The 25,071-nt window shown below is 38.4% G+C and overlaps 1 protein-coding gene across 2 annotated transcripts in view; it reads left to right on the top strand.

The window, feature by feature from the left end:
- clip1b (CAP-GLY domain containing linker protein 1b) overlaps positions 1–25,071 on the top strand; it is a 43,735-nt gene that overhangs the window by 13,733 nt on the left and 4,931 nt on the right. For both annotated transcript variants that reach the window (XM_044333478.1, XM_044333479.1), the window contains 8 exons: positions 8,635–8,709; positions 14,576–14,682; positions 19,711–19,756; positions 19,963–20,006; positions 23,841–23,934; positions 24,031–24,196; positions 24,300–24,352; positions 24,437–24,549. In XM_044333478.1, coding sequence (XP_044189413.1) covers positions 8,635–8,709; positions 14,576–14,682; positions 19,711–19,756; positions 19,963–20,006; positions 23,841–23,934; positions 24,031–24,196; positions 24,300–24,352; positions 24,437–24,549 — 698 coding nt within the window. The remainder of the gene's footprint in view (positions 1–8,634; positions 8,710–14,575; positions 14,683–19,710; positions 19,757–19,962; positions 20,007–23,840; positions 23,935–24,030; positions 24,197–24,299; positions 24,353–24,436; positions 24,550–25,071) is intronic.

Below are 25,071 nucleotides of genomic sequence, written 5' to 3'. Positions count from 1 at the left end.
TGAGGTACTTATACTTTACTTGAGTATTTCCGATTCATGCAACAGTCTACTGCATTTACTTGACAGTTGTAGCAGGGATGGGACTCACAATTTGATTAAATTCCAATTCTTGATGCCACAATTTGATTCTTAACCTATTCTTGACTGAATATATAAGAAGTGGGGCATTATATTCAGACTAAATGAAGAAGAGAAAAAGTTAACTGCCTTCATTTGGAAGCATCTTACAGTCTTCTTCCTGCATAAGAATAATGAAGTCAAAATGTCGTTTACTGACTAAACTAAACTAGTTAAACGTTTCTTTGTAAGAACAGATGTCGGTGTCTGTGTTCTGGATTTAGGGGATAAAAAAAAACAAGAGCGCTCCGCTGTGTTTTTATTAGAGACGTTCTGTCTCCAGCAGTGTAGAGGAGCCTCTCTGTTGCACCATCATTATCCAAAACACAGTAGGGGGGTGCAGAGCTTCAGAAATGAAACAGAAATAGAACAGAGTTATTTTCCGCCTCACTGGAGTCGCATGAATTTTTGTGAGGTGCTGCAATGTGCGTCGCGTTTAGTGCTGCTCAACTCAGCTAACGTTAGTCTCTGGGTGATGGGTATTAAAGGATAGGTACGCAATTTTTCAAGTCTGTCAGGTGCCAGTATGAACACTAAAAGAGGTTTTTCCTCGCTGTAATCATCCCTCCTGTTAATACCGGCCACTAAAATGTTCCCTCCTAATGCACTTTCAGTGTAAGTAATAGGAGACAAAATCCACAGGAGTGTTTTTGATGCTTATATGAGGTTTCAGACACATTAAGAGGATATCATCCAGAGTTACAGACTCTGTGTTTCCCTGGTGAGCTGAAGTGGAAGGATAGTAATTAAAAGAGGAAATTTGATACTAAAAAGACTGTAACTTTGTAAGATATCCATTTGATTTGACAATTTTACATTTTTGCACAAAACAAGGACTGTGTCCTTCGGCCTCATCACTTTCATAGAAAGCACATTCAGAAATGATCTCTTGATGCTTAGTATGAACAGCAGGAATGATTACAGCGAGCAGAATCACTTACTATTAATTTTAATCAAATCAAAGCACATTTAAAAACAACAACAGTTGACCAAAGTGCTGTATTCAATCATGATAACAAACACCATCAAAAACACAATTAAGACGCAAAGATCGGTTTAACAGACAAAGAGACGTTTCTTGGTTTTAACACACCGAGTTAAAAGCCAAGGAATAAAAATGAGTTTTAAGACAGGATTTCAAAAACAGGCAGTGTGGGAGCCAGTCTAACATGCAGAGGCAACTGGTTCCAGAGTTTGGGGGCCTCTGCTTCAACCTTCATCATTGCACGACCAAAAGCGACTGTTCAGCAGACTTGAGTGACTTTGATGGGATGTGTGGTTGTAAGAGGTCAGAGAGGTAGGTTGGAGCTCGTCCATTCAATGATTTATAGGCAAACAATAAAATCTTAAAACCAATCCTAAAACGTACTGGGAGCCAGTGGAGGGAAGCCAGTACAGAGGAAATGTGCTCTGGCTTGCGTGTTCCTTTTAAGACTGACTTGAAAAATTGTGAACATCTCCTTAAAGTATTTACGCAATAATTCAGCTTTGTCTTGCAACACTAACTGTTGTTAAATCCAAGATGCAAACACTTTTTCGAAGATTAACTACGTGATAACTCGAGCGTGTTCACGCTGTATTCGGTCCAGGTGCTGAACCGCACTCACAGTTGAATTCTACCGTCTCCGTTCCAAAATAACACGGATCACTAATGTTACAAAATTACAAAAATGGATTTTTGATATGATGATGAGATTATAAAGTACAATGCATTTTTAGGGATTAAACCAGTATTTCTCAACCATTTTGGCTTGTGACCCCTGTATGAAAAAGCAGTGTCATGTTTCAGATGTCAGCAGATCCAGTAAAGAGACATTTCCCCTCTAAACTTCTCACATGGTTTCATTTAAATAACAATTTGAGGCCTAAATAAGTAAAACTGCACAATTTGTAAAGTAAAATTTAACAAAAAAGCAAACATTAGAGAAAAAGTCCAAAAACTGAAAACAGATTTGTGTATCAGAACTTTGTTTTTTCTTCTTTCCTCTCCCATTAATCATCTCACGACCCCTCAGATTTATCTGCTGACCCTTTGGAGGGGCCCCGACCCCTAGGTTGGGAACCAGTGGACTAAACTAGCTAACTGTATATAAAGTAGTGTAAACTAGCTCCACCTCCAGCAGCTACAACAGTAACATGCTGCTCTAACACTGATGCTTCACTATTAATAATCTAATGATGTCATATATAATAATATATCAGTCAGAGGGACCAAACCACTACTTTTACTGCAATACTTTAACTACATCAAGCTCATAATACTTATGTACTTTTACTGCAATACTTTAACTACATCAAGCTCATAATACTTATGTACTTTTACTGCAATACTTTAACTACATCAAGCTCATAATACTTATGTACTTTTACTGCAATACTTTAACTACATCAAGCTGATAATACTTATGTACTTTTACTGCAGTACTTTAACTACATCAAGCTGATAATACTTATGTACTTTTACTGCAATACTTTAACTACATCAAGCTCATAATACTTATGTACTTTTACTGCAATACTTTAACTACATCAAGCTGATAATACTTATGTACTTTTACTGCAATACTTTAACTACATCAAGCTGATAATACTTATGTACTTTTACTGCAGTACTTTAACTACATCAAGCTGATAATACTTATGTACTTTTACTGCAATACTTTAACTACATCAAGCTCATAATACTTATGTACTTTTACTGCAATACTTTAACTACATCAAGCTGATAATACTTATGTACTTTTACTGCAATACTTTAACTACATCAAGCTCATAATACTTATGTACTTTTACTGCAATACTTTTACTACATCAAGCTCATAATACTTATGTACTTTTACTGCAATACTTTAACTACATCAAACTCATAATACTTATGTACTTTTACTGCAATACTTTAACTACATCAAGCTCATAATACTTATGTACTTTTACTGCAATACTTTAACTACATCAAGCTCATAATACTTATGTACTTTTACTGCAATACTTTAACTACATCAAGCTCATAATACTTATGTACTTTTACTGCAATACTTTAACTACATCAAGCTCATAATACTTATGTACTTTTACTGCAATACTTTAACTACATCAAGCTCATAATACTTATGTACTTTTACTGCAATACTTTAACTACATCAAGCTCATAATACTTATGTACTTTTACTGCAATACTTTAACTACATCAAGCTCATAATACATATGTACTTTTACTGCAATACTTTAACTACATCAAGCTCATAATACTTATGTACTTTTACTGCAATACTTTAACTACATCAAGCTCATAATACTTATGTACTTTTACTGCAATACTTTAACTACATCAAGCTCATAATACTTATGTACTTTTACTGCAATACTTTAACTACATCAAGCTCATAATACTTATGTACTTTTACTGCAATACTTTGACTACATCAAGCTCTTAATACTTATGTACTTTTACTGCAATTTTAACTACATCAAGCTCATAATACTTATGTACTTTTACTGTAATACTTTGACTACATCAAGCTCATAATACTTATGTACTTTTACTGCAATTTTAACTACATCAAGCTCATAATACTTATGTACTTTTACTGTAATACTTTAACTACATCAATCTCATAATACTCATGTACTTTTACTGCAATACTTTAACTACATCAATCTCATAATACTTATGTACTTTTACTGCAATACATTAACTACATCAAGCTTATAATACTTATGTACTTTTACTGCAATACTTTAACTACATCAAGCTTATAATACTTATGTACTTTTACTTAGGTAAAATTTTTCATGCAGGACTTGTAATGTAGTATTTTTACATTGTTGTATTGGTACTTTTACTTAATTAAAGTACCTTAAAGTATTTCTTCCACCTCTGCACATACAGTAGTAGTAGTTGTTATCTTACATGTCATCACCTCGTGTAACCAGGCTCCTTATTATTGTGTTTACACTGCATGCACAGAAAAAAGCCTGATGTTCCTCATTCTTCAGTGTTTCAGTAGAGTTGAAGTCACGGCTGTTTGCAGCTAACAGTCGAAAAAAACACCATATGAGGATGACAAATCAGTGTGTTGGCATTTACTGATTCCCGCCAAGATAGCTCAGTCTGCCTCTGGCTGTCAACAGTTTCCACCGAATGATTGGTGGTATTCTTGAAAGGAAATGGAAAAATAGTTATCTTGAAAATGTCACAACTAAATAATTTGGCCTTTTAAAGTAGCCTTTCCTTTAATAATTCCTCTCTTATTTTAATCTTCTCTTTTCCAGTGTGCTTTCATTCAGACTTACTGAAGCTCTCCCACCGGAGCTATGCCCTCAGGCTAATATGAAACATTACTAACACACACATGCACACATTACTTGCTCCCGTTTGGGTTCAATAAGTCTATGCTGAGAGCTGGCTGCTCGTCTTCTTTTCATTCAAGCTTTACGGGTTTGAAAAGTCTATTATCTGTGGCTGCTGGTCACCATCAGAAAGCACTGCATGGAAAAGAGTTTGTAGAGGCGTCCATTAATTAGAGTAATATAAAGAACATATGGAAACATAAAAGTATGTGGTGTGTTTAAGGTTTTAAAGTCAAATTATAACCATTTTATATCTGTATTTTATGGCTAATTAGATAGTTGATAGTAGAGAAATGATGTGAAACAGCACACTGCTTAATAATTGAGCTGTAAAACTTTAGTACTTTTACATATCAACCTGAAATTTGGTGCATTTGTGGATGCGAAGTGTTGCAACCAGGAAATATAAAATTTTAAGAGTTTTATAATTCTCGTAGTAATTTATTGTTTTAGCAGATGAGTAGCAGAAGTGTAGTTTTGTTTTCTTAGAAGAATATAGTATATTCAATGTCCTGTATTTTCACTGAGATTCATAAATTCAGTAATTTATGTTTATGCATTTAACAGTGTAAGTGTCTTCTTCAGTTTAAGCTGTTAATCATGGTTCTGTGAGGTTTACATGAGGAGTTATTAGGCATTAAATAGAGATATGTATGTAAAATAAGGCGGCTCAAATTGGCTCAAAGCTGTTACTGCAGAAAGGGTTTACGGCCCAGAGCTCTGATAAACCTCCTGTACACTACCTGCCCAGCACCAAACACACAGATAAAATTATCAGATAGCAGGTTAACATAGTGGAGCATTTAGAAGCTAAAGAGATATTTTTCTCAGGAGTTGGTGGAAAGTAAAACAGAGCTCGGCAGGTGACCAGAAAAACACGACTCCTAATGAATGCTAATCTTACTCTGTGTCTGCTGGATGTGTAAATAAGCAGTAATATGCGCTAACTTGTTTTTCACAACTTTATAAGGTGATAATATGTCAGTGTTGTGTGAAAAAAAAAACTTGTTGCACTGCTCCCAAGTGGCCGTAACAACCACAAACTATTAATGTAACTTTAACGATGCACACAGTGGGTCAGGCACAAAAACTCATTTTGTTTTATAGCCCGACTGAGGCCGATATATACTTATACACACATACAGCGCTGTGCAAAGGTTTTGAGGCAGTGAGGATGCAGTTAAATTAATACAAAGTGCAGCAAACAGCAGAAACTTTGCTGTGAGCAGCTTCGCCTTTAAACCAGCAGCAGTTCTCTGCAGTGTTTCAGGTACTCAGCGGGTCGGTTGTTCCTGCATCTTGGAGAAGTTGCCGCAGTTCTTCTGTGGATTTTGGCATCTCGGCTGCTTCTGTCTCTTCATGTAAATCCCAGACCAACTCCATGATGTTGAGATCAGGGCTCTGCGGGGACCAAACCATCTGTAGCAGGACTAGATAGTTCTGTATGACTCTGGCTGCATGTTTGGGCTCGTTGTCATGCTGCAGAATACATTTGAGACCGATTAGACGCCTCCCTGATGTTGTTTTATTATGGATAAGAATCTAAAGTGCCTAAAACTTTTGCACAGTATTGTATATATTTGAGAGTTTCAAACATTGTGTAATGATATATTGTCTTTATATAAACCCATAATGTTTTACAGTAGAAAAACAAACTCGTCACTACTCTCTGGTGGACGAACTACAGAATACTGACACTGTTTCTAAACATATCTTTGGCATTTCTGCACTTCAATATCTTGTCATTTATCAGCTGACACATACGCTGATACCGAAATATCTGCAATGAGCTGTACTGAGAGGAGATGCGTCAGCCGGGATGATTAATCTGTCAGGCTACATTTTGTTGACAGTGAACATGTTACTTTACCTTGCTGATTAATTCGTACGTGCCTCCGCTGTGAACCATAAGACATATTCAGTGGTGTTTCTGAAGCTATGGGAACACTGTGTTTCTGCTCATTTAGTATTTATGCTCTTATATTTCTAGCGGACTGTTTTTGCACATGTCAGACTGTCTAAATGGAGCAGTAAACAACAGAGAGAGAGTGGACTCCAACCACTAAACTGCAACAGCAGTGAAAGCACAGAGTTCGCTCTTTCTACTTGCTTTTATATTTCTAAAAAAAAAAAAAGTCCTTGGTAGAAATTACAGTTCACGGTTATAAGCGAGTGTTTTCTCTCTCTTTCACTAAAAACCACTGCTTTCATACTTTTGCTCTCACTTCATTGAACTTATCACAGATGGATGCAGAAGTGACACAGCTGAAGAATTGTGAGGATCTTTCCTATTTTAGCCAAAGATTTATAATGAACTCTGGTCTTTCTGGTCTATTAATGGAATACTGTTTTTATTTTAGTGCTACTGTTTTCCTTTTTGACTTCGTCCTCAACTTGAGTTATTTTATTGTTTGGTGCCTTGGTACATTGAGTTTACAATTCTTTAATTGTGCTATTTGATTAAAGCTGCTCTAATTGATATTTTTATATTAAGGACAGATGAAATTACTATGTGGAATGTAAAAGTGGTTGCTCATAGTGACAAATCTACAGACAAATGACTTGACTCTGCAGTTTTAGTGAGTTTCAGCTCATTGTTTATCTGTCTGGCTGCAACTTTATTGTTTTGGTTCACTCTCAGCACTCTCATAGCGTTGTTTTGGGCCGCAGAAAGCAGCTGTCTTCAGAGAAAAAGCTCTAAAAAGCCACTGTACACAACCTGCCCAGCACCAAACAGCAAACAGACACAGTTAGCATTGTGCATTTAGCAGCTAAAGAGCCAGATATTTCCCTCAGGAGTTGGTGGAGAACAAAAACAGAGCTAAAAGAGAGTGAATATTGGACTTTATTCACCAGATGGACAGAAACACGACTTCAAATGAATGATAATGTTGCTCCATAACTGCTGGATGTGGAAATAGGCAACTGTTTGCTAACAAGTTCAACATATCAACTTTAGAAGATGACGATATGTTTGTTTCCGCTGCCCCCAAGTGGCCAAAAAAATCAGTTAATGCTCTTTTAAATTAATGCTACACAAATTTTAAAAATGTTACATTGATATAATTAATTTGTTGGTTGTTATGGGATGATTCAGGAGTCAAATGTCAGCTTATTTGCCTCTTGCAATAGAGATACTAAACTAGAACTGGCAACTGGATAAGACCAGTGGTTCCCAACTGGTTTAGCCTCAGGATTCAGAATTTCCCTTCGACTACAGATCACAGTCCAAACATTGACCAAATTAACACCCACTCAGTTTATTTCCATCCATCCGTTCTGCCTGTCAGTGGATTCAAACCCACAACCTTCCTGCTGTGAGGAGACAGAGCTAACCACCACTGGCCCATCACAAAAACCATTAAAACTAAAATAACTGGAGAACAATTTAGGCTTGAAGATCAATAAAAATAAGAAAGGTTGCAGCGAGAGAGCAAATAAGAAAAGTAAAGCAGAAAACATTAAAAGCTCAGTTACATCATATTCAAGATTTATAGACAGTTTTAACAGCAGAACATGTAAACAAATACAAAGAGCAGAGCAATACAACAGCTGCAGTTCTGCACATTAAGTTGTTTTCAGTTTTCAAGTAAAGCCAGAACTTCGCTGCATAAACAAAATCGACCCAAATGCTCACGACCTTCTCACAATGAACCGAACCACTGCAGTAGACGTACATACTAAAATATGATAAAAACAAAGTGGGTTTTTCTCTGTGCATGTACAGAATAATAGCAAAAGAACAAAAAGCCTTGAGGCAGGAGATAATTTATAAGATCAAAACCGACATCACACACAAGACCAGAGAGGAATACATGAACAATTTCTCACGCTTTGTTCTCTTGTCATCATTAGAAAAGTATTTCATGATATTGGCGTAGCGTGTTTGGTTTTCCTGTGATCCTTAAATAATGATTTCATGACGATGAGAAATAACTCATGAAGCTGAAAATACATAATTGTGTTTGGACAGCGTGTTACGTCGAGATCCGACAATAATAAAACATAAATCTTTCTCCAGATAACAGAACGGTTGTTTTGTGTTCTCGAGGGGGAAAAAGCTTGTTATGTAATAAATCATATGTGTGTATGTACTGCAGTGTATATACATAACACACAACATGAAGCTGAAAGTTATTAATGTGTTTGTCCGTTGATGTTTTCCAGGCGACTGAAGAGTCAGAGAAGACGGCGCAGTCGCTGGAGCAGCTGACCAATGAGAATAAAGCACTGGAGACACAGGTGAGCAGGAAGTCCTTGTAGGAAACATGTTGGGAAACATTTATCTACAACTCAATACCCACAAAGTCGCCATTTTACTATTATTAAATTACACTTTATTCCTTGGTTGTCTTGCTTTTAACGTAGCCTGTAAACCCACAAGCTAATGCAGTTAGCTCATGAAATGCTACTTAGCTTGAAAGTAACGAGTTGTAGATAAATTTCAGTGTTTCCACTATAATTTTACAGGCCTGGTGGGCCAACGAGATCCTCCGCCAGGCCAAAAAACATTCTGTCAACGTCTGTGTCGTTGCCTGGGAAACTCTTGATCTGATGTGAGTACCACTGCCATCAGAGTCCCTTTAAATTACTGCAGAGCGAGACATATGGGATGCAGGTTAGCTAACGTGAGCGTGGCACCGCCTAAAAAGAGATAAAGCTCTAATGCGGGTGACAGACAAACAAATATATCAACATTTTTCTGCAAAACTCTGGAGTCAAGCAGAAATACAGAAAAATAAATCCTCTCCCCATGACCACTTTGTTTTAAGTCTTGAATATACCGAGCAAACAAAAATTTGAATGCAAATATAAATGCAGACCGCCTGCTGCACCACCTGACCGAAGCCGACCACACGAATACGCCATCCGGCATGCCTCGTCCCTTTAAGGTTTTATCAGTGCGTACCACCAGGCCTGAAAAAAATTCCAGGGGAAACATTGTAAACACATTATTTAATCCAGTCCTGACACTCCTCCTGGTGTATTTCTGGTTTTGGAAAGACACTCCAAGCTCTTTAAATGCAGAGTTTTAAGTCTCTTATTGCAGCTCCATGTAGAGAAATCCAACAGATTTATGTACACATGCATGAGCGTGTGTGTGTGAATCCCTTCACACACACACGCTCAGACAGAAGTTTAACATTTGTGGCCTTCAGGGTTTTTATTGCGTATTCATATCAGGATTCCCACGCTGACTGCATGTGACCCTGCGAGTCCCTGCTGTCATCGCGGCATTGAATCAGCCACGCATGAAATACTGCGAGACATCTCTCTCTCTCTCTGTTTTCTCTTCCTTCACAGCCTCCGCGTCTCTCACCACCATCTGTAACTCGATATTTTATAGTTTCACACTCAGTTCATCAAACTGCGGTCCAGCTGCAGCCGTTCGCTCGGTCTGTGGTTCTCTGGTAGCCTCTCGTTCACTTATTCACCTCCTCTCTGCGAGGTCGCTCTGACTTCCTGCGTCCTCCAGATGCTCGGTCCCATGACAGAGAGAGAAATGGATCGGAGATTAGAGCGGGAGATGCAGACAGAACATTAACATGCTTTTTGTTTGATAGTATTTGTGTTTCTTATTCCGTGAAGCTTTTTCATGCACATAATTCCAACACAGCAGCAACACTCTCCTTCCATTTTTGGTCAAGATATAAGGAGGAATTTCTTACATTATTACCGTTGGAAACTTTGAGAGAAGAAATTTCCCATAAATCCTTTAATTTCTCCCGTGCAGTATCCATAACTAGTGTGTAAATAGTAATTTGATTACACACATGATGACTGCTCAACCTGATGAAAGAAGCTGCTTGTTTGTGTGTTTTGATCATTAACATATTCGACTCCTCCAGCTACCTTTTCTACATGTTTGTGGGCAACTAAATGCACCCTTAAATTACAGGTGTCTTAATAAAAAACACTTTGTTTACGCCTCCGGACGCAAAGAATTTTCCAGCAAAAACTGATATAAAATACATTTGCACAAAACAAGGCTTCTTTTTTTGATTTTGTGTCCCATCACTTCCATTAAAAGTACATCTTGAAGGGTTTTTTTGTGAACGTGTCCTTTAAATGTAAATACAACGAGGCGAGAGGTTGCATTTCGCTCAAATAACATGCAAACCGTGAGCTCAGCCGTGCTGTTATAAATACAGCACATGTGTTTCGGGGCAGAATGCGTCACATCTGCAAAATCTGACCCACGGTATTTAAAGGTTACTCAGAATATTTTTAAATTACACGTGCAGCGAGAAAGCAGAAAGGATTAGTGAAACGTCAACATTAAATGTTTAAAACAATGTTGTTGTAACTACAGCAGCAGCAGCAGCAGAGAAATGAGGAATTGAGTCTCTGTGGAGGCAAACAGACGAGTCGTAGATCATTTATTCTCAGCGCTGACGCTCTTACATCTGCTTCTTCTCTCCGCTCAGCCATGTTACTGTAAGTTGTGATGTAATCCTGCACATGTCAGAGTGTGTGTGTGTGTGTGTGTGTGTGTGTGCGTGTGTGTGTGTGTGTGTGTGTGTGTGTGTGTGTGTGTTTGATGACGCCTGGCTGGACAGAACATCGCTTCAGTTAAAGGACGGTTGACTTGAGTTCGGCCTCGTCAACATCTGTTGGAGCTGAAAACGTTTAACAATTGATTAGTTTATGAATCAGCAACAATTTTTGGTAGTTAATTGGTTGTTTAAGTCATTTTTACTCTTAGATATTGTTCATATTCTGAACCTTCACAGTATCCTCTCATAATTAGTTTCTATTGGAGCTGCAATGATGAGTCAATTAAATGATTAGTTGCCAACTATTAAATTAATCAGCAACCATTTTGAGAATGGATTCATCATTTTAGTCATTTTTAAAGAAAAAAAGGCAAAATTCTCTGATTTCAGCTTCTTAAATGTGAATATTTTCTGTTTCCTTTAATCCTCTGTGACAATAAACTGAATATCTTTACAAGACATTTGAGGACGTCATCTTGGACCAAACGACTAATCAATCAATCGAGATGATAATTGACAGTTTATGATGATGAAAATAATCGTTAGTTGCAGAGCAGAAATCTATTTTTCATTCATAAACACCTCATCAGTCATCAATAAACTGATGATTAATCTTTAATGAAGCTTTCAGAGAGCAGAGAGAATATTCTTCAGGTTTTGTTTATGGAGAAAAAACATTAACAGTCACAATATATTATGGTCCTGTGTTCCATAACACAAGAGAACATAACAGATAAATGCGTGTCAGATTTTACCTGAAACACTTTATACAACATAAAAATGTGTATCAGTTACACAAAAATCAAAAGAAGTTGGAATAGTTCCTTTTTTTTTTGGTTTTTAAATATATTTTTGGAGCATTTTATGCCGTTATTATACAGAGAGATGGGGAATGTGGCATTCATCATCACCAATAGGCTACCAGGGTGCGCCGAAATATTTCCTTTTTTTAATATTCTGGGTCACTTTAGGAAAAAGTGATAAAAATTTCATGCTAAAAGGTGTTTTTACTGCTCTCAAATGTAAAAATGTGTCAATTTTGACCTGAAGAGTGTGTAAGCATTAAGCAAAAAAAGCCCCAAATTCTGACTCCAACTTCACAAATGTGAATATTTTCTGGTTTCTTTAATCCTCTGTGACTGTTTGACTGGACAACTGATGGATTAATCGTTGAAAATAACTGACAGATTCATCCATAATGAAAATAATCATTCATATATTTGGGTTTTGGACTAATGATCAGCTGGAAGAAGCAGCTTGAATGTTTGAGATTTTCTGATGTTTTACCAAACGATTAATTGAGAAAATTATTGACAGATTAAACAGTAATGAAAGCACAAACAGTAAAGGAGAGAAGAGGAGGAATAACTGGCTGTTTTATCAGACAGCAAAGCTTCGTCTGCTTCTGTGATTCCTGCTAAACATTGTGAATGAAAAGCTTTCAGAGTGTGTGTGTGTGTGTGTGTGTGTGTACATACGGTGTCGTAGAGCGAGGAAACAAGATTGCGAGCAGCAGGGAGGCGGGGGTGAGTCTGGGAGGAGCTGATTCTGCCTTACATAATGGAAGTGCTTGGCTTCTTTAACCCGACTGTGTGACAGAGAGAGAGAGAGAGAGAGAGAGAGAGAGAGAGAGAGAGAGGCTGCTGAGGCGACACGCTCTCCATTTCCCTCTCACAGATGTGCACAGCGGGGGATCAGAGCTGATGGTTTATTGATGCCCAGCCTTGTGTTGGTCTGTGTGCATGTTATAGATAGAGGGAGGGAGAGAGAGAGACACAGCGCTGGCATAGCAACAATACTGCTCTTGTTTAGCAGGTGAGCTGTGTAGGTATGGACATAGCCGCTCTGCATCAGGGTTACTCCAACAACATCTACTCGCCTCACTACCAGGTAGGAATCGGTTTTTTTTTGTTCTTGTGAGAGGAAAACCTGCCAATAAAAAGCGTTTTAGTGTCTCTGCAGGGAGAAAGAGGTGATACTCTGTGGCTGATGAGTCTTTCTCCTGCTCCACTTGCTCTAATTAGCTCTTATGAAATAGTGCTTCTCTCGGTGTTGATGTCAGATTTTGTGTCTGTGCGCGTGAACCAGCGCATACATTCTGCATGTTTGCATGTTTGCATGTTGCACGTGTATGTCGTATGTGTTTGCGTGCGTCTCGGAGATGAAGATGAATACTGAGGTGTTTTAAAAAGTCAGAAACTCACATGCAAGGCTGCAGAAACGGAGTGAAAACACAGCCGATGATTCGAGTGCAAACAGAAACATCCTGCAGACGTCAGACGGTGTGAACCGTTACACAGGTTGTTTTTATTTTATTTATATACCTGAGTTTCAGCGAAGGCATTGATTTTTAAAAGTCATGCTCGTCGGTCCTGATTAATTATTGATTAACGCTATTTTAAAGCTGCTGAGATCTCGGAGCTGCACGTGTTTTTAAAAGCAGATAGAAATGATTTCTGCATGGGTTTTTTTTGTTTTTTTTGGGGATCTCAGACTTCCTGCGTGAATGAGAACAAAAAGTTTGCCTGAGGTGAAGTTGGAGGAGCTGATGTCTCTGGGGGGGTTGGAGGGGGGTATTTTTAGTTTCACATGGTTTTAACCTCATACTGCCATCTGCTGAGTCATGACGAACATCAAGGCGATGTATATTTTTAAGTCTTACCTGTGGTTTGACCCAGAATTACTCTTGCTGAAGAGTAACTTTTACTGGGACGCAAATGCTTTTTTTTCCCCGTTTAAATCTTTATAATAACAAAAATATAACGAAAACTAACGAACAAACACATCCAAAAGACAAAAAACAGAAGAATACTCTGTTTTTTCCATCATTCATTGTTGTTGATGAATTTATTTGATTTCTTGCACTAGGGCTGAAACAATTAGTTGATTAATTAGTTATTCAATTGAGATATAGAGATATAGATGCTCAATTTTATCATTCAAGTAGAGTTTAAGAGAGAATTTACTGGTTCCAGCTTCTAAAATGAGAAATATTTGTTGATTTTCTTTGATAGTAAACTGAATCTTTTTGGCTGATGTGCATCATTTCTGTATTTTATTGACCAACATTCAGTTGACTGAACCACTTCATCAAGAAAATAATCAGCAGACTCATTGATGATGAATATATTTATTAGTTGCAGCTCTAGTTTATTGTGTGTAGAATAGAAAAAAGAAACATTCATGTGAGCTTCAATCTGTGTTTTCAGTTTACATCCTGCAGACTGTTTCCACCTGCGTTTATCTACGTCACTACAGTTTTATTTCCAGCTAACGATTATTTTCACAACAGATTAACCTGCTGATTATTTTCTCGATGAATCATTTGGCTTATTATGACATCACAAAATGGTTAAAAAAAAGTTTCCTAGAGCTAAACGTGAGTCATCAAATGTCTTGTTTTGTCCAACCAGCAGTTTAAAAACCTTAACAGAGAAGGAAAAGCTTTAAAAAAAGAGATTATTTGGATTTTTACATAAAAATGACTTTCAAAATCAAAACAGTTGCTGATTAATTTTCAGCCTGTCGACAAATCGCTGCAGCTCTATTATTTCTGACCCCTTTTTTTTTTTTTTCTCCTTTCACTCTTTATTGTTTCTATTCTGGTCCAGCTGGAGGCTTTGAAACAGCAGAACTCCAAATACCAGGAGGAGCTCAGTCTGTCGAAGGAGCGCAGCAGCGCAGAAAACCAGCGTATCGGAGTCCTCTGCAAGGAAATGTAAGTGTTCGTGATAACAGATGTGTTTTTTTCCTGTTTTCTGTCTCCTCTGAAGGTGACCCCAGTCAGCCTAGTTCAATAAACTGGTTTGTCCTGAGGGTGGGGGGGGGGGGGGGGGGGGGGGGGGGGGGGCTACATTGACGTCGACTAAAAGGCCTGAGTTCTAATTCAACAGAGATAGAGAGGATTGTGTGCAAATGTGGCTGCATTTAATTGCTTTTAGACAGAATAAATGTTAAAAAAAACGCCTTTATTGGTCTGACACAGAAACGTCAAGTGTGTCATTCAGGCGGCTCCGGCTGTAACGCTCCACAGAGATGTCCACACTACTAAATATGGTATAAATTGTTGTATAAAGCCCATAATTAGCCAGAGGATGTGATTGAGAGTGATTATGGATATGATGGTGGAGCAGAGCACAATACCCGTAATCACGGTGGAAAAAAAAACAAAAAGCCTCTCGGGTATTGTGGCATCCATGTAAACATTTACAAACCACAGTGTTTGCAAGTTTTAGATCCTGAACCACAACTCGTGCATCTGTCTTTTTTGTCGGCCATTTTTAAATGCACGTTGTAGATTTTAGACTTATTTAACAGGCTGACAACACTTTGCTGCAAGTCTCCGTGTTTACAACATATAATCAGTATATAAACATTTGATTAATGCTTTATTACACACTATAATGTATTTATAATGGCTGACAAATACTGTTCATTAATATAAAGCTGCAACAAGTGATTATTTTCATCATCCGTTAATCGTTTAGTCTGTCAAATGTTTTAAAAAATTGTGAAAAAATGCCGTTCACAGCTTCTCAGAGGCTGCGATGATGTCTTCAGTTTCAAGATTTTTAATTCACTGTCACATCTGACAAAGAAAAGCAACAAATCAGCTCATATTTGAGAAGCCAAAAACAGATATTTGACCTTTTTAGCTTGAAAAATTACAGGAACGATTATTCAATAATCAAAATAGTTGCAGCTCTACATTCATTTACACTTGTTATACTTCATAATGTAACGTTGACAGGTCCTTGCGGGTGTGCGCGTGTGTGTGCGTGTGTGTGTGTGTGTGTGTGTTCTACTTGCTTATTTGTTCCTCTCATCTATATAAACAGGTTGGTTTTCTGTTTATCTGTATTTCAAACATCGAGACCTTCCGCTGACTCTGCAAAATTTCAAGAGGCGTTCACCGGCTACACCGGAGTTTGATAATTGATTTCCATACTGTCAAAATAAATGAAAATGAATGGATGCATGAAGTGAACAGCAGCATTGTTTTGCAAAATGGTTATCTGTGATGTAAAATGGTAAATGGGCCAAAACATGAAAAACTACAGCGGTAATCATGATAAAGATCCTTCCATGGCTTCTACAGTCTCCATCTTTCATAAAAACTATATTTTAGCAGCAGATCTGTGATGCATTGCTTCAGATCTGAAACAGTTTTTGATGCAGGGTAAAAATATTCATGTTTTCATCTCGCTCTGTTGTGTTTGTGGTGGATCACCAGCCTGATGTTGAGGTCTATTTATAGACTCCGTGTGTGTGTGTGTGGAAATATGTGGTGTCTTTGCACGTGTGTGTTTGAGTCTTTACATTATCTTTCCGCACAACCCCCTCCTGAGTCATCAGAGCCCTGCGCTGTTACGTCAGAGCTCTTAATGTATTTAATTGGCTGTGTTATAGTCATCAATATGTAGCTTCCTGCAGGAGGAGCAGCGGACTGAGACGTAAATGTCAACGAATTCTCACGGTGAAACAAAAGCTGCTTCATCCTCCTGCAGGAGCAGCGATTTGTCTGCTTCTTTGTGTTTTCTACGGGCAAATTAATCCTATAAAATGTAACGTTTCTACATGGAGGGTTGATGTTAAATACCCCTCATGATGACATACATGAGTCGGTTAGATCTTATTTCCCACCACCCTTCACCTCCATCCTGTCTCGTCCCAACAATGTTTTCCTCCATCCTCTCTTAAGCACGTCCTTCCTCAGTCTGCTGCTGTTATGTAATAGCTCCGTCTCTCCTCCTAGGACCGCCTGGCTATGACATCAGAGTGTGTGTGTATGTGTGTGTCTCTGTGTTAAACTGTGTGTGTGTTTGTGTGGAATCAATGTGGCTTTGTGGTGTCTGAAAGAAACAGCTGTACTCACCGCAGCTTAGACGTGCGTCTCTGTGTTTGTGTTTTTGTTGCTACTGTTTGTCAAATCCTGGTTTTGTCTGTTAAAGGTGCAGCGTGTGGAATTTAGTGGCATCTAGCAGAAGAAATGGAATATAGTATTTATAAGTATGTTTTAATTAGTGAATAATCACCTGAAAATAAGAATTATTATGTTCTTGTTACCTTAGAATGAGTCATTTATATCTACAGAGGGAGCAGGTCGTCTTCCACGAAGGCCGCCATGTTTCTACAGTAGCTCAGAAAGGACAAACCAAACACTGACTCTAGAGAGGGTCTTTCGCGTTTTTTGCGAGTTTCGTGGCCACGGTAGGTTCTCCTACACGCTTAAAGGGGGAGGGGAGGGGTATTCAGTTGTCTGCAATCTGCAACCTCACCACTAGATGTCACTTAATCCTGAACACTGGTCCTTTAAATCAGGCAGTTAACATTGAAAACATTCTCCTGACTTTATTGTTTGCTGCAGTATATCCTTTATTATACTGTAGTTTCAAGCATCTTTATTTACAAATGAATAAAATTGGTGAGGGCCGCTACAATACCTGAGTTCTGATAATGATATCAAAACAACACAAAACTTGTGTTTCAACTCCATATGATGCTCTAAAGCTTGACAGATACAGAATTTATGAGGCCGATATTGATATTTGAAAGTTAGAAAATTCTGACAATGATATATTATTGTTGCAGCTTCTAACACAACCAGCTGCACTACCAGTCAAAAGTTTGGACATAAAACTTATAATGAGAAAGTGTGTTTAATATGTGATAATGTATTCTCTCTGATCCCAACTCGTATCCAAGTTTGGGCCCAAATTGGCAAAAAAAAACCCCACTATACTAATGCAGCTTTGAGATTTCTTTTCATTTGTTTCATGTGTATGGGTGTAAAAACACTTTATTTAGTTCTGTTTGGTGGAACATGGATCATAAACCTGCAGCAATATAGAGAAAGAAAGGATCTATGAAACAATTTCATGTGTAAAACTAGCTAAAGGAAGTCTGAGAATATGGCAGAACCATATTTTTATTGTGCACTTCCCCTTTAACTGAGCCTCCTCCTTGTTGTTGGAGTGGAGGATGCTATAGAGGCATGCTAAATGTAATTATACAGCACGAAGCTAAATATTTCACCCAGATGGTCCTCAGACTGAGCTATTAGTCACACATGGCCTCATAGTTCTTCCTTTGACACAAATCCTAAGAATGACCCACATGGAGATAAACTCCTTCAAATCATTTGGTTTCAGCATCCGAAAATATCCAGATTCAAAAATTCCAAGGACGACACTGTGTCTGCTACTGTCTGAATCACATCCACAGATTACAGTATCAGCTGTGTAATATCTTCACGGCATTTTCCATCCATGGATGTACTGTATGAATACTGTATATAGACCACTTTGGGTTTTACACTCATCAAATCCTTTAAGATGTTTAAAATAGGAGGGTAAGCTGCAGCGAGACCAACAGATGGCTTTTTGAATGATGAGAATTAGACTGTAGATTACAGTGCTGACAGTGATTTCAGGGCTGTAGATAAATTTGCCATTAAGGTTGAATCAGCTTGTAATCTGAAATGTTCAACCATTTGGCTGATTTTTTTTAAGCGGACGTATCTTCCACATTTACAGGTTTATATTTATATTCTGGGGCTCTACTGGAATATCTTCGCATGATTTACAGTTAAAAACTCCTTATTTATCTTGTACTGGTCCTTTATGCAGCCCCTCAGTTCAGCCTCTGTCTGAAACAGGCTGTTTTAGTTCCTGTCTCTTTAAGGCCCGCCTCCTGATGAGCCCACTTTGTTCTGATTGGTCAGCCTGCAGCTGACTTTCACCCACATCAACAAACCATAAAACAAGCTACTTTTTCTCCTTCATTACCCAAAACATCTTCTCAAATCCATCTGTTCATGTTCGATCCGAAATATGAGAGTGAACAATGCAAACAACACATGAAAAAACCTTAGCAACAACCTTAGCAACCAAGGATACAAAACAGACAGCTGTTTATGGGCATGTGCGACAAGCTGAGGAAAAGCAGAAAAAGCATGATATGTTCCCTTTGCGGGAGACATAACATGTTTTTCGTGATTTTCTGTAATTTTTATACTCTTATAATGTCGGATCTTTATGTTAAACATGGTCAAAGTTCCAAAACTTGATGTGAACATTTGTAAAAATGCTCCCTGCAAGGTCAAAGTCAGGGCTTCAACTTGCTCTGAACACTTTTTTTGCAAAGTTACCTCTACTTCCTCCTTGTGATTACGTCAGATTGTCGCACATGCCCACAAACGGCCGTCCATTCTGTTGCTTTTGTTGCTAAGGTTGTTGCTAAGGTTGTTCCGTGTGTTGTTCACGTTGTCCGCTCTCAAATTTCGGATTGGATTCAGCTCGAACATGTACGGTTGTATTAGAGAAGTTTATATTTTGAGTAAAGTACGAGAAAAATAAGTGAAATCCTCGCTATAGTTTGTTTACGTAGCCTCCGGAAGCTTCCTGAAGCTGACCGATCAGAGCAGAGCGGGCTCATCAGGAGGCGGGCCTTAAAGAGACAGGAGCTAAAACGACCTGTTTCAGACAGAGGCTGAACTGAGGGGCTGTATAAAGGGCCAGTATAAGATAAATAAGAAGTTTTTAACTGTAAATCATGCAAAGATATTCCAGTAGAGCCCCAGAATATAAATATAGAGCTGGGATTCTGCATGATACGTCTCCTTTAACAGATGTGAACACAGTTAACATCTGGCACCACACCAGATTTAAGTATGTAGACGTGATCATGATATCACAAAGACTTAACTGGTCTGGATTCTCTCTTATCTTTTCTTTCTGTTTTTCAGTGAGGAGCTGAAGCTGGCCTCCCAGAAGTCTCAGCATCTTGAGGAGGTATCGATTTTTCCCACTTTTATATTATGTAAATGATTTCCTTCATCCTGTTATGGATCAGGGCTTTGTTAAGCCACAAATGGTGATTTGATTAATAGCTTTCGGCACAGTGAGGATTGACTTCCTGCTGTGACTGAAGTCTTAAAGCTCAGACGGGTTTAGCTTCTATTTAAATGCCTCTATATTTGTGTCTGTTTGTCTCTCAGCACAATGAGGACTTTAACAGTCAACAGCCAGACATGAAAACCAGGTAAGAAACAAAATATGTTCCTTATATTCACTTATATGCTCTTTTTAACATGTGCTGATGTACTCTAGCTTTGATTTAATCATTTAACAAATCATCTTTTCCTCTCCATTGCATCTTTACTTTAATGTCAAGTTTTAAAGTTTAGTTTTATGTAAAACATCTTCTTACATGTGTGATTTAATTCATCATCTTAGATCCCAACAGGAGAGTCGGTGTTGTGTTGATGTGATATTGCAAAAAGTAAACGACAGAACGTAAAATACATTAAAATCCACTTTTATGTGTGAAGGCTGCAAATTGTATTTAGAGCTGCAATGATAGAATGAATAGTCATTTTTTAAGCAAAAATGCTAAACAATCTCTGGTTCCAGCTTCTGAAATGTGAGGATTTCAGGCTTCTCTTCATGATATATGAAAGTAAACTGAATATATTTGAGTTTTTGATTGATGGTCGGATAAAAGAAGCAATATAAATGCATCCATTTGGTCTGAGGGAAACAGAGTGTTTTATTACTATTTATGTATAGACCGGAGGCTTTCCAAGTCTGAAAAGATTGAGACTACATTAGTTTATGTTATTTTAGCAAATTGGCACCATTCAAAGTATGCAGAACTAGCTATTAGCACTTGTATTTGGCAATGTACCTACGGATGTACAAACAGCTTTCACTGGATTACTTTGATCCTGAGGAACATTTAAAGTAGCTGAATGAGCTGTCAGCGTGTAACGTGAATTATCAGAGACTCTGCAGCTCCTCTCGGCTTTACGGAGCTTTATAGTGACTTTCAGCTCATTGTTTATCTGTCCGGCTGCAACTTTACTGTTTTGCTTCACTCTCAGCGTCTCTCATAGCGTCGTTTTGGGTCGCAGCAGGCAGCTGTTTACAGAGAAAGTAGACCAGCCGGTGAACATAGTGGAGCATTTAGCAGCTAAAGAGCCAGATATTTCCCTCAGGAGTTGGTAGAGAGCAAAAACAGAGCTAAAAGAGAGTGAACATTGGACTTTACATTCACCAGGTGGACATAAACACGACTCCAAATGAATGATAATGTTGCTCCGTAACTGCTGGATGTGGAAATAAGCAACTGTTTGCTAACAAGTTCAACATATCAGCTTAAAAGGTGACGATATGTCAATATTCACTAGTTGTTTCTGTTGAAATCAAGTAGCCAAAAAGTCAGTTAATGCAGGTTTAAAAATGAGATGATTCTCAGGAAGTTCTGGAGTTATGAGGTGTCTGTTTTCTGTGATTTCTAAGTGCATTTATGGACATTTATTCCTGATGGACATCAGAGACAATAATATCCTCGAGACGTGTAAATCATCCTGAGTCTAGAAATGTGTTTATGGTGTCTGTGAGTTCAGATTTGACTGGATTACGACCCTGACGAGGAGTACGGATTTTGACGCAAATTGCAGACGTCAAGCGTTTTAGTTTAATCAAGTAGCTTGATTGTCTCTCTGAGCTGAGTCACAACCGCTGCTGCAGCTCCAACTGCTGATAAACGGCTAAATCAGCGACCAAACTATAATAAACTAACTTCCTGTTGTTTTTAAGAGCACTCACAGTTTGCAAAACTCTGTTGTTCTGTAGATAAAATGGAGAAAATAATCATGGGTTTAATCAATAATGAAATGAATCGTTAGTTGCAGCCCTACTTGCATATAATTAACAGTATTCCAATTGTTAAAGCTAAATTTTTAAATGTGGTTTTCTTTCTTTCCTTCTTTTTTTTTAATTAGTGTAACTGGATGTGGTACAAAAAGGTGATCATTTAGACAGGGAAATAGGGACATTGGTGTAACAAAATATATAAACAATTACACAATAAACAAAACAACAAACAGTCAGACTTATTAAGTATTTTTATCCCTTTCTAAGTCCGGGAACAAAAGAAACTCTGAACCTTTGATTTCCTGTCCGTACCTGCGAGTTCTGCCGGTGAGAACAGACGTCTCTCAGCTCAGTAATCAGAGGATTAATACGTCTGAACACTTCCACGCAGCAGCTGCTGAAGTTGAGAGTGAATACTTAATAAAGTGCGGATGACAGACGGTTGAGGAGAGATGACGGTCGAGGATCAAAAGACGTGTGTGAGATGTAAGACGGAAGCGACAGAAGCGAAGAGAGAGGGGGGAGAGAGAGAGAGGGGACGTGAAGACGAGCCGACGGCTTCGTGGCCGTTGGCCGGAGGGAAATGAAGAGGTGATGTACAATTAGAGCAGAAATAATAGATGTGGAGGGAGAGAGTGTTCTCAGGTTGAAAAGAGGAAAAACAAACAGGAGATGTGATTCAGTGAAACAAGCTGCTTCACATCTAGTTTTATTCATGGGGACGGCTCTAACGGAGACGTTATCGGGGTGTCAGCTGGGCGTTGCTGGTCTGTTATAATTGGTTTTGGAGGCAGGAAGTGAGACCTGCTGAGCAACAGCAGCTGAGATTCTTGGTGGTGAATTTATATCGAATCCTTGACTTCTTGCTGTTTTATTATGTTGTTTGTGAAGTTGTTAAATCCAGAATCATTTACATATTAAAATGATGCTGGAAGGTTTGATTTCACAAGTGGAAGTCTGAGGTTCATCTGCCAGAGAAACAAATAAAAAATGTGTCTGTGTAGCAGGGATGAGCAGAGAGCCCGGTATTTGTATTTGTATTTGAATAAAAGTGGAAAGAGGCTTAAAAATCCTGTTTTTGTTTTTATGACACTTTTAATTTTAGAAAATTAAAGTGTTACAATAAGTGTTCATGAATAAACTACCTTGTGAAGGAGGTCCCCACACCAGGTCTTGAACTGGAGTCTCCCAGATCATAGACGACTGAGCTAAAACTTTACTCATCGCCTCATTGCAGACAGACCTCTACCTGTTTATACACCCATAACACAGAGACAGCACAGTGTGTAACATGTAGGGAGGAACTTCAAAGGCAATTATTGCTTTGCACTTTTTATTTATTGCCTATTTTTTACAACCTAACTTTGTGGAAAGGAGAAGGGGAACAACAGGTTATGGAGAGTCCGTTGGAAGCACTTTGCATGTGTCAGTAGTTCAGCTTTATCTCTGAGGAACTTTGTATGGTCTGTTCTGTGTGTTTTGTTTTTGTTTGTTTTGTTGTTGTGCTGTTGTTTGTTTTGATTGTGGGGGACTACGGATGCAAATTAGCTTCAAGCTAACTCCGGCGCAGTGCATCTTTAATGTTTAAAACTGCAATAAATCAAATCAATCAATTATTATTATTATTATTATAATTATTGTTATTATTATTATTATTATTTTATTTTCCTAAGCAGAGGAGCTCGCTGTAGTTTTTTTCAGCCCTGATTTGTGTTTGTGTGCAGCCCAAACAATCATAAACTGTCCCAATTTCTTATTAGAGACTGATTGCGTAGTTTTATATATTATTTATCAGTTAGTAAACAAAAAGTCAACATACTTTAACCATTGAACACTAACAGGAAGTAACCCAGCACTACTACTGCAGCTTCAGAATGTCAATTAAACTTCACAAAGAGACAGAAAAAATTATTTTGTCCAAAAATGGAATAATTATTTTTTTGTTCTTTGAACATTTTTATCAGCTGCTCTCTTCTCTTGTCATGGTTTTGTCAGAGGACGTCATGTAGAGAGGTTTTACTGAGTAAATCAAACTGAAACTGTGCAAGTGTCAGAAGATGTAGAGGTGCCACAGACAAATCGAGCAGGTCTTTATGTCAAATAGAAGCTAAAATTCATCTTCACAGCTTGTTTTGAGCAACGGTGTCTTCAGGTTTGAGTTTGGTTCAGTTTAAAGGAAGTTAACATGCAGTATTCTCTCTCCTTATTTTTCCCACAGAGAAACCATCTCTAATCAGGAAACAGACTTCCAAAAATCCACCGGAGCCTTAATCTCAGACAAAGATCGGGAGCTGGAAACTCTGAGGAATGAGGTACAGACATACATCGTATTTTTTCTGGGAAACTCTGCTTTTATCAGAGTAATCTGAGCTGCGTGAGGGATTTATCTGTTCGTTCCGTCGCTGCAGATCGCCGTGCTGCGAGGAGAAAACGCCATGGCGAAGACGCTGCAGACGGCCGTGGAGACGCTGGAGAGAGACAAAGCTCAGCTGCAGAGTCGCGTTCAGAGTCTGGAGCAAAGGCTCATGGGAACGGAGACCTCAGAGGGAGAAGACAGGGAAGCTCCACCTTCAGGTGAGGAGGAGACGGTTACTGGAGCGTCCACACACACACACAGAGAGACGTTTCCTTGTTTGTCAAGCTGTTTGTTTTCTGAGTCACGCTTTTGCTTCTGCAGGTGATGCAGCCGTGGAGCAGCTGAGGGAGGAGAAGGAGTTCGCTGAGGGACAGGTGAGACCGGATCACGTTTTAGAGTCTGCAGGTGTTACCTGTGCCGACACGTTGCTGATGTTTTTGTCCGATTGTCTCCGTCAGATCAACTTCCTGAACAGCGTGATAGTCGACCTGCAGCGGAAGAACGAGGAACTGAAGATCAAACTGAAGAAACTCGCTCTGGCTGAGTTCAACGGCAACGACGGGACCGATGAGTAAGAATATTATGAAATAATACAAATATACAACAATGAAAAAGCAGCCTCACAAGTTGTTTTGATAATCAATTTGTCATTTAAGTGACATTTCAAGCAAAAATGACAAACACGCTCCGGTTTCAGCTTCTTATAAGTGAAGATTTTCTCTTTTTTACATCATTTTAAATCAGAAAACTTCAGGTTTGGACTTTTATTCGTCATCTTGAGGTCTGAGAAAGCCTGACAAGCATATTTCACAATTTTTCTGACACCAAACGATTAATTAGCCTCACAATGACAGCCCACGCTTTCAAATTAGTTTAAGGCCGACATCATTTCAAGTAGACTTCACAACAGATGATTGACGTCTCTCTCTCTCTCTCTCTTTTCGAACCCGTCCTACGCCAGATTGAATAAATGTACCAATTACTGTGCTGTCAAGACCAACGTTTCCAAAACTCTCCACCAAAAAAGATAAAAGAAGTTCTGAGAGGTGATTTAAAAGCAAATAAATCATCACCTCAAAACTTCAATTAAAAA

Source organism: Thunnus albacares, chromosome 18 (genome assembly GCF_914725855.1).
Source record: "Thunnus albacares chromosome 18, fThuAlb1.1, whole genome shotgun sequence".
Taxonomy (NCBI): domain Eukaryota; kingdom Metazoa; phylum Chordata; class Actinopteri; order Scombriformes; family Scombridae; genus Thunnus; species Thunnus albacares.
The sequence above is the reverse complement of the archived record's forward strand: the minus strand, read 5'-3'. Positions and strand labels throughout refer to the sequence as shown.